This window comes from Lactuca virosa, chromosome 4, assembly GCF_052849685.1.
Source record: "Lactuca virosa cultivar CGN04683 chromosome 4, Lactuca_virosa_CGN04683_v6, whole genome shotgun sequence".
In the NCBI taxonomy this organism is placed as follows: Eukaryota; Viridiplantae; Streptophyta; class Magnoliopsida; order Asterales; family Asteraceae; genus Lactuca; species Lactuca virosa.
This window is the reverse complement of record NC_136429.1, coordinates 40,964,152-40,974,788: the sequence shown is the minus strand read 5'-3', so window position 1 is coordinate 40,974,788 and position 10,637 is coordinate 40,964,152. Positions and strand designations below refer to the sequence as shown.

Here is a 10,637-nt window from a genome sequence, read left to right as displayed (position 1 = left end):
GAAATCCGAGTTATAACGAAGAAGTTATGACCTGTCGAAATTTCGCGACAGAACCAGCACGACACAGCGCGACGTAAATAGTGAATTTACGATAGAGCGATATTTGGCTTTAGCGATCTAAACGAAAGTCGTAGAATACGTTAAACCGAGAGCGTGCATAAAGAGAACGCCCAAATCTGATTTCATATGAGGAAGTTATGATTTTTCTAAGTTTTAGGGCAGCGGTATGCAACCCGAATCTCGAAATTGAGATCGAGTGATCTTTAGCCAAAACAATCTAAACGAGAATCGAATATCTCGTCGATATTAGTCCAACGGTAAAAAGACAGACGAAAACGGACGTCAGATGAAGAAGTTATGAATTTCTAACAGAGTTTTCCTGTCCCGGCCTACTAAAAATAATATAATTAAAATAGATTCAAAATTAGCCGACGGAGTCTAAACGAGAGTTGTAGATCATAATCTCACCTATGCGTGGATATAAAGAACGTCGAAAACAGAGCTCATATGCGAAAGATATGAATTTCTGAAGTTCGGGGCACGAACCCCGACACTGTGTCAGAGCTCACGACGTGAACTCAGAGATGACGTCTCCTGGAGCCTGACAGACCCAAATTGCGATGACGGACCTGATGACGACTGAAGTCACGACGTGAACTTGTTGTTCACGACGTGAATATCGAAAATCCAGCCATATAAATAGAAGTCGAGGGCAGCTGGATTTGGTTGCTACTTCACTCATTCTCTCACTCTCTATACCCTCTCTAGCCATCTTTTAACCCCCCCCCCCCCGAAGTCCCGGTATCATCCCCGATACCCGAAGCGAGTCCCGAAGCTCTAAAGATCCCGAGAAAAAGTGTTTTCGAGCCGAAGCTCTGCCCGCAAGAAGCCCGGTTTTTGGAGAAAACATCCCAGTTTCGTCGAAGAATATTGTTTTAAGGGACGAAGCGTTGTCCAATCGTCGTCTTATCAAGTAAGTGTGTAGTCATTTTCATCTAACACATAGATATGAAGTATCTTCTATAAAATATGTGCTATGTGTTTTTATATTATTTGTTTATTTGAGATGGATGTTTATTGAATGATTTATACCTGTTTAGAATGATTTAAACAGTATATGTATTTGTATCTACAAATATGTTGGGTAGAACATGGGTAGATGAAATAGTTGATGTGAAACGAAATAAATTGATGAGAAGTTTTGATGATAATGACGTTCCAGTTAACTAGTGGAATATAGATGACGACCACAGATTTTTCTAGACAATCCAAAGGAAAGTTAACAGGCTCGTAACATGTAGGTGTTTTTGAACTATGTGTTCATTAAGTGATACTGTTCATTAAGTAATTTTGAACTGTGTGTTCACTAGATGTTTTGAACTATCTGTTTACCAGGTATATTTGAACTAAGTGTTCACTAGGTGTTTTTGAACTAGGTGTTCATTAAGTATTTTGAACTGAGTGTTTACCAGATGTTTTAAACTACGTGTTTACTAGTTGTATAAACCTTGACAGCTATGGATTTAGTGCTTGTTGTATGAACCTAGGGCATCAATGAACTTTGTGCCAATTCCTTAGGTTAATCCTTAGGAATGAATGAGTGAAGGATGATTGATTCTTAGGGTACATTCTTAAGAATTAAATGAAATAATGGGGATGAGTAATTGGGTTGATTGTTTGATGATTGAATATTATAATTATATTATTGTGGGTTGAAAACCCTATATGCTCACCAGACCCCAACCCTGACCCACTCAGTTTTTCTCTTTATTACAGGTAGTGGCACCAGTGCATAAGTTGGATGACTTATCAAGATATTTTGGATATTGACCAGTAGTTGTAAATAACTGTTGTAAGGTCTATTTAGTACTGTTTATGCTTTTGGTCTGTATCGGAACATGACATCCCGTGATTTTGTTATATAATGAAAATACATTTCTTTAAGAAATGTTTTGATAAATTTTTATCATATTTTGTTTTGGGAACAAATTCTGCAACTCTTTTAATCAAAGGATTACTCTAATTTTATTTTATAAACATAAATTAAATTGGTTTTTTCTGACCGTGAAATTTGGGGATGTCACAGTTAGGTACGAGAGTGCATTTGAGCACAACGTATCATCCCCAGAATGGGAAGAGCGATAGGACCATACAGACTCTCGAGGACATGTAGTAAGCTTGTGTTATCGAATATGGTAGTAGTTGGGATACTCATTTACCTCTGGTGAAGTTTACCTACAACAACACCTATCATTCCAGTATTGACATGGCACCTTACAAGATGCTCTATAGGAGGAAATGTCACACTCCTATGTGTTGGTTGGAGTCGGGGGAGAAACAGTTTGCGAGGTTGGAGATTGTGCAAATTACTGAGGATAAAGTGAAGATAGCTCGTGATCGCTTGCGTGTAGCACATGAAAGGCTAAAGAAATATTCAGATCAAAAGCACAGACCGAAGACCTTCAAGGTGGACGAGAAAGTAATGTTGAGAGTCTCATCTTGAAAGAGAGTCATTCGCTTCGGCAAGCGTGGCAAGTTAGGACCTCACCTTGATATTTTATTTCTTTTAAAAAACATCATCTTTAACCTTAAAAAAAATTACGTGTTTTACCACTCATTAATAGAAAAACATAAAATATTAAAAAAGTAAAAACTTAGTAGTCAAACACTTAAACTACAAAAAAGTATTGTTAAAACGAAAAAAAACCAAACCATTTTTATAGAATTTAGCCATAACTTACAATTTTATTAGGATAAAATTACAAATTTGGTTCTTATTATATACTGTTTGTTTATTTTTATATTTTATTGAACAAATTACCGAAATTGTCTATGTGGTTTGCAAAAATAGCACATTTGGTTCAAAACGTTTTTTTTTTTTTTTTTTCATTCGGACGGTTCCTAGGTTTCGATTTTGTTGTGTGTTTGTTTCCTTGCGGACATGAAAAGACCATATTGCTCTTATACTTTTGTTTTGTTTGTTTTTTATTATTATCTATTAAATATAGAAAATAAATTAAGTGGATTATGAATAAGTAGGATCCGTTACCACTACCACCATCTTGCCAAAGGAACCGGAAACCACCACCTTTTTTGCCTTCGACAACCACCATCGTTCACCTCCGGAACCCACCACTTGTGTTCGTACTTCAAATTCTAGAAACAACCAAAAACGAAAATCATAAACAAATCAAAACCACAAAAATCAAACATTAAACAATAAATATGTGTTCCACACAAAAACATCTAACATCAAACATGGAAATCAAATAACCCTTCTGATCCGACGATTGAGTTTACAGAAGAAAATAGGAGAGAAAAATATCAGGTCTAGAATGCAGTCGCCGGATCAGGAATGGTTGCCGGCGAGGGTGAAGTTATGTCGTCAGCTTTGAAGAAAGTAGAGAGGAAAATATGAAAGGAGAGGAAGATCCACGCTTTATTTTAGGGGTGGGCCACATATCCATAAATCATTTAATTTATTTTCTATATTTAATAAATAATAAGAAAAAAAAAAAAGGAAAGAAGTATAAGGGGAATATGGTCTTTTCTTGTCTGATACGAACTAATGTTACACAACAAAATCAAAACCTATAGAGCATCCGAATGCAAAAAAATATTTGAGACCAAACATATAATTTTTACAAACCACATAGATGATTTCAAAATTTGTTTTTATTTTATTTTATTGAGTCAGAATAATATAATTACTTAGAAAAATTGACAGCTGAATTGTTAAATTAGACAATAGACATTAAGAAAGATTCAAGGAAATTTACTAGAAAAGATACTTTAAGACCTAAGAATTACGGTTATCAATTAGAAGAATGACAATTATAAATTAATCATAAATCAATCAAATTGGTTTTTGTGGGGCTATTATTTGACTTTGGAACCGATTCTAAACATGAAAGGGATTTTGTCACATATGATCACTTTTTTTTTCGAATAGTATTACTAAAAACACTTGTTAGTTTTTTTTTTTTTTTCCTTCTTCTACGTTTTAAAAAACCAATATACTCATAACTAAAAACCAGTGTTGTAAAAATCGGTCTAGGCGACCGATTAATCAGAGATTAATCGTTAGGCGGTCTTCAACCGAATACGATTAAGGCTAATCGGTTGGCTTAATCGGTTTTAGTCAAAGGGGGTCAAAGTCGGAGCTAGACCGTTCTAATCGGTCCTAGGCGGTCTAATCGGCCAAAATTTCAAATTTTTAACTTTTTAAATATTAAACCAAATTTTTTAAAATTTCAAAAGTTCATAGTATTTCAATGTTCAACTAATATATAAAAATTAAATTTAAAAATTAAATTTTAATGTTTTTCTACAAAATTTTCAAAATTTCAATGTTTTCAAATATACAAATACCCAAATTTACTTCTTTTCTTAAGATATATTAAAATTTGAATAACTTTTCTTATCAATTGGGTTAAAATTTGAATAACTTTTCTTATTAATTGGATGATAAATTGTTGTTCTTGTTACAATTTATTATTAAACTTTTATGCTTATTTATTTATATTCTTACGATTAAAGTTAGATTTATAAATTTTGAATAATTTTCTTAATAATTAATGGTCCCCGATTAATCCCCGCCTAGCCGATTAATCCCTAGACCCCAGTCTATCGACTAGCTAACGTCTAACGTTTTCTACAACCTTATTAAAAACAAAGGTTTCAACCGAAACCATTATAAAAAGAAACCGACTAAAAATCAACCCGATTTTTAGAAAATTGTTTTCTTTTAACTTTTAACCGGTAATGCACCCCTACGGGTAGAGGCAAACAAACAAGAATTTAGTTTTTGAATTAGGGATGATCATAGGCTCATATCCGCTTAATTATCCGCAAGAGTTTTCCCAATGCCTCAAGTTTCACAAAATGGTCACCGTAAAATTCACTATTTGATGTAGAATTTGTTCATTTAATCAAGGTTTTCTTTTCTTTACTTTTTTTTTTCTTTTTTTAATACTTTTTGTACACTTTTTTTACACCAATTATTTTTTGGAAAATCTTGTTCAATCTAACACTACATTTCCGCACTTTGAAGCTCATTTTTTTATGTGAAAATGATTTTTGAATATCCACACAATAAAAACTATTAAAATTTTGATAAAATATTATGATATTCACAATAGTATAAACAATTTTGTATAAAAAGAAGAGTTTTGCAGCAATTACTAAATTTCGCCATGAACTAGGAGTGACAATCATGCCGTGTCTAGGTTAGCGGGTCAGAAAGCTCAATCCGAACATCATGTAAATGTTTGTTTGTGTTTGCACCTTAGGGTGTTCATCGGTTCAAATCCATTAGATTTTGATGGAACCGATCAAATCCAATCATCCATTAGATGTTGGATTTTGTCAACCGATCCAATCTAATTCAGTATATAAAACCGAACTGAATCGAACCAATCCAATTGGATGCTGGATTGGACCGATTTTATCCATTGGATATTTTTGATTGGGTTAATCCATTGATTATCCGTATCTAACCAATTCTAATCCTTTTCTATCGAATAACCAAATATAATTATGAGAACTAAAAATAAAACTGCACACAATTACGTTAAATAAGACTAACAAAATAACATTAACTTCAAGTCTTCAACTTATTTTCTTATTGAATAATGAGAAAAATACATAAAAGCACAACCATTTATCTACCAGCATTCAGGAAAACCCTTATATTTTTTTTATATGCAGAAAAACTCTTACATTTTTAATTATCATTCATATTAACCCAAAATGTTCAGTTTTTTAAAGAAATTACCGGTTGTTTTGTGACATAACATTTATATTTTTGTTTTTAGGTTAACAAGGAAAGATAAATAAACGAAGTTGCCTCTTTTCTAAAATAAAACGTGAGAAATACATAATTTACTCAACGACCATTTACTCAAGCAAATATAAGTGACATTGTTTATTTTTTCTCTATGTTAACCTAAAACCGAACAAGATAAATGTTATGTCAGAAAACAACCTGATAACTTCTTAAAAAAATGGATATTTAGGTAAATCTGAAAGATAACTGAAAATGTCAGGGTTTTTCTGCATATAAATAAAATATAAGAGTTTTTCTGAATGCTGGTAGATAAATGGTTGTGTTTTTCTGTATTTTTCCATTGAATAATTTATAATATTAATCAAATGTGGATAATAATATTGGATATTTATTGGATTAAAATTAGATGAGTTCGGTTATCCATTGGATTCTCAGGGTGATCCAATAACCGATCAAATCCAATTGGATATATTTGTAATTGAATATCCAATCCAATCGGTCGGTTCATAATTGGATTGGTTAGTTCCAATAGGATCGGTTAATTCTGCACACCCCTATTTGCACCTAACCGCAACATGGTTTCAAACAACATCATCCCTCTCACATGTGTCTCTCTATCTCCCCCTCATTGTAATCAATGTTAAATGTTATAATATGATTTTTTTTATGGTTATTTAAGATATCTGATTAATCTCCGCCTCAACCGATTAGTCGATAGACCATAGTCAACCGACTACCTACCTCCTATCAATTTTCACAAAGAGAATACAAAAAAACAATCTCACAAATAAATTAAATGATAATTTCCGGTCGTCAAAATAACTAAACACAAACCACAAACATGAACAACATCCCTAAAACCACTAATCCATGTGGCTTTTGTATATATTTACCAAAACTAGTCTAAGATTTTGATCCTGTATACTAAACCAACCACTTATAATTAAAATCAAATACTCTTAATTAGAATTTACAGCACATAAGCGCCTGCCTCCATCCCCGATGCTTCCGTGACCCTCTCCGCTCCACTTTTACCATCCTTACAGGACTACTATTCCACTCCGTCTGTAGTCTACAAACACAAACAAACATAATTACACATTTCAATATCAGTATCAGTATCAATATTAGCAGTGTCAGAGTGCCAGTGTCAGCAAGCTTACATGGGAAAGGCAAAGGATCTGACGCTAGTATTGCTGCTATCCGATCGATGAGATATGCTACCACAATATGTTATCTGCCCCGAAACCGGGCCCGCCAATGAAAAACTTGTCTCCCCACCACCACCACGTTGCAACTGGTTAGCCGCCATGATATTAGATGAAGCCATGTCGTGGTTAGGTGCACTCTGTGTGTCTGACAAAACCTCATGAATACAATTTTCAGTGGTCTGGATAACATTAGATTCCACAAAAGATTTCAAATCATTATCATCTTCAGACACATTCTCAACTTTTTCCTTGTTTCCACATTCTTTTGTATCATCTTTTCCTTGTGATGTATTTTGACTAGAAATATCTTTATCAAAGTTTCCTTCAATCATGTCTTCAGTACTATGTTTCTGGATAGGAAAGTCGGTATCTAGTTCATCTTTGGTTACAGAACATAAATCGGTGTTCTTGTAACAATCTTTGCCCGTGTCATCATGTTTATCTCCATTAACAGTAACAGTATCAGTATCATGTTCGCATGATAACTCATGATCTTTCTTGTCGATTTCAATCTTTTCATCGTGAGATAGTCCGTTATCCACACAGATATCCTTAACAACATGGAAACCACTCTCTTCATCATAACATGCCATGAACTCTGTCACCCTTTTATCGATGTACATCTCTTTGGCCTTTTTGAAATTTTCATCTTCAAGATTAGTGGTGAAATTGTCTTCATTGATTGAATCTTCATGTTCTTTATTGTTCCATAAGTTGAGTTTATCATTCTCTTGATCAGATAAAAAGGGATTTGTATATTTTTTATCACTCTCTTTCATGGTTGTCTTTAATTCATCTGTGACAAAAAAAAATGATGTCAGATTCATATAAAATGAGATGGTGAGATGGAATAATAATTTTTTTTACCAGAATTCATTTCATGTGCTTCAGAAAGGTCCGGAGAACTTGCAAGACATGAATTCACCTTCATTGCAAGAGGAGAAGCCACCTATTATTATTATCAGATATAATGCCATATGTCAAATAAAGTGTGAGGTTGAATTTATATATAAAATAATAGGTGACAAACAAATTATATGCTAAAAAACAAACTATACAACGACAAACATGATATTATATTCACTTGACTTACCAAACCATTATAATAAAGATTAAGTCACTACTAATATACATAAAAAAAACATGATAAGGATTTACGTAGCTTACCAAAAAAATTTGAACATTCAACAAAATTCAAATTTAAGTTGAAGACTACAAACATTTAATTAATTAATTAATTAATTGAATTGGATTGAACAGCTAAAACAGAACTCAAATAAAAAACTGATAATATACTTGAATTGAATACTTTCTCTTACAACCTTTTTTTTTATGTTTTTTTTTTTTTAACTCAAATAAAAAACTAATAGAAAACCCCAAAACATAGGGTTTGGGTGTATGCAACCAAACGAAACAGTACTTTACAAGATCTAGCAAAATTCAAATACTAATAAAATTCAAAGCAGATCCCAACATGAATAAATAAACAAACTAAAATTATTCAGTACGTTACCTTACACAAAATCAAACGCGTGTGTCTCTATTGTTCTTCAGATATAACAATTCGTACTGCAAAACAAAAAATAGATACGAATATACGATTACAGATTACTCAAGCGAAAAGAAAATACAAAGACACGGAAAGAATCGAAATAATCATAGATCCAAACTTCGCTCGAAAGGGTAAACAAGAAGAAAGACGAATTTCATAGTGTTTGAATTGCATATATGTGTGTTGAAAGGAAAACAGGGAAAAAAAATCAATTGGATCCTAACCACATACAAAGAAGTCAACTCTGTAAAACCTAATTACTCTTAGTTTATCTAAATTTCATCGCATTCATTGTATAGGTATAGAATACCAAGAGCTACGACACAGCGCCATTGAATCATACACAGCGAAAAGTTAAAGCAGAAACAGAGTAAATTTATCTGTTCACCAGTCGTAACTTTATGTATTTTACTTATGGATCTTCGAATTCAATTAAGAAACGCTCACCTATGAATTTTCTGAAAATTTCCAGGCGATCGACAGTTTCTCTTCTGTCAATAGCTTCTTTTTGATAACGTCTTGATCGTCGTCATCATAATCATCTACAGTAGTTTCAAACAATTCAAGTGTGCTTATATAATTATATGTTGGATTGACAGGAACTGTTCACAAAATTGCAGAGTGTTGTCGCTTGTGGTGAACAGAGGAGACAGGAGGACAAAAAAGTAGTCAGTGAGGTTTGCCGGAGATGGGAGAAGCTGCCGGAAAAGTGAGGGAGAAACTGGCCATTTAAAACAGAGATTGAATCGGATGGGAGAGTGGAGCTTCTAAAATAGTATAGGATGTGAACAACTCGTGAAGCTGTCGTTATTATTACTCCTTTCTTACATATATCCGGCAAGTGTTTTTTTTTTTCCTTTCTAAAGAATAATAATATTTGATCAAAAATCTAAACATTATATGATTATATAAAATATAAATCTTATAAGATATTGTTACTGTGTTGAAAATTTAATTAAATATTCAAGAAAATTCGATGCTATATTATTTTTTATGCTTCAATTCAAGTGAAAATGGAAACTCTAATATGATTATATTACCATAGAAGTTTTAAAAAATGTCATTATTTAACCATAAAAGTTTAAAACGTGACAATTAAGTTGTTACATTCTCATTTTTGTTTCCATTTTGTCTTTATGACTGTTTACTCCCGATTTGTTCCTTTCTTTGCTTACATAACATGACATGACATTTACTTGACATATTGATTGAAATTTAAATGAAAAAGAAAATTTAATTAGGCGAAATCATCGTCATCTAGTGCTTTGAAAACCAACGTTTTTTGCTAATCCTAGTTACTGCCATTCTTGACCATACATGCTTCTGCTTTTTGAAACGTATGTAGTTGGAAAGGAAAGTACACTCATGATCTTCTAAAATGAACACAATCCTAGAAACCCTTGAAATCAATCATTTTCGTAATGAAGACTGAAGGACAAGGAAAATTAGAAAGTTGTAAGATGAAGTGGAGTACATCAGATTTTTTATTATGGGTATACGAGTGGTACTACAATATTTATTTATGTTAATCAAGTTAATGAGCCTTTGTTTGACTGGATGCGAGATGAGGTAATACTAGAAGTAGACATGGCAATTCCAGACATGAATACACGAATATGTGAGAGACACGACATGACACGAATACACGACACAAATACATCTTGAAAATTGAGGTAAAGCTTATTTCTCATCGTGTAATCGTATCGTGTCAAATTCGTGGCTGACACATTTTCATGACACGAATAGAAAATGGAATTTCATAGAGAATCAAATGGCATATGTAACAACCCAAAAATCGAGGGTAAAAATTTCATTTTTTTTATTATAGTCAAAACACAGATATCTTTAAATCCAAGTATTCCAAAACATTGCTAATTAAAAACATTTATCAGAGTTCACCCTAAAATCACATAATGCGGAGAACATGGGTGTGTACGCTGCGATCAAGCTGAGCCCTTCCTTTCCAAAACAATGATACCTGAAACCATAAACAAAACTGTACGCACGAAGCTTAGTGAGTTCCCCAGAGCATACCCCACATAATCACATAAGCATATCAATCGCGTAAGCCATGCATATCAACATA

At 32.9% G+C, this 10,637-nt stretch overlaps 1 protein-coding gene across 1 annotated transcript; it reads right to left on the bottom strand.

Moving 5' to 3' along the window:
• Positions 1 to 6,554: 6,554 nt before the first annotated feature.
• Positions 6,555 to 9,340, bottom strand: LOC145103918 (uncharacterized). Its single transcript, XM_079041190.1, has 5 exons — positions 8,999 to 9,340; positions 8,513 to 8,568; positions 7,867 to 7,948; positions 6,952 to 7,795; positions 6,555 to 6,860 (listed from the first exon to the last, which is right to left on the bottom strand). Exons 3-5 carry the CDS (start codon positions 7,928 to 7,930, stop codon positions 6,752 to 6,754), a joined length of 1,017 nt encoding a protein of 338 aa, XP_078897316.1. The 5' UTR covers positions 7,931 to 7,948; positions 8,513 to 8,568; positions 8,999 to 9,340; the 3' UTR covers positions 6,555 to 6,751.
• Positions 9,341 to 10,637: the final 1,297 nt, after the last annotated feature.

What these genes read in the sequence shown, in the direction of transcription:
- LOC145103918 (XM_079041190.1), bottom strand. Translation starts at nt 7,930, where the DNA reads ATGAAGGTGAATTCATGTCTTGCAAGTTCTCCGGACCTTTCTGAAGCA. An exon ending in AGCACATGAAATGAATTCTG is followed by an intron (nt 7,796 to 7,866) that starts GTAAAAAAAATT and finishes TTTTTGTCACAG; the next exon opens with ATGAATTAAAGACAACCATG. An exon ending in AGATCCTTTGCCTTTCCCAT is followed by an intron (nt 6,861 to 6,951) that starts GTAAGCTTGCTG and finishes TTGTGTTTGTAG; the next exon opens with ACTACAGACGGAGTGGAATA.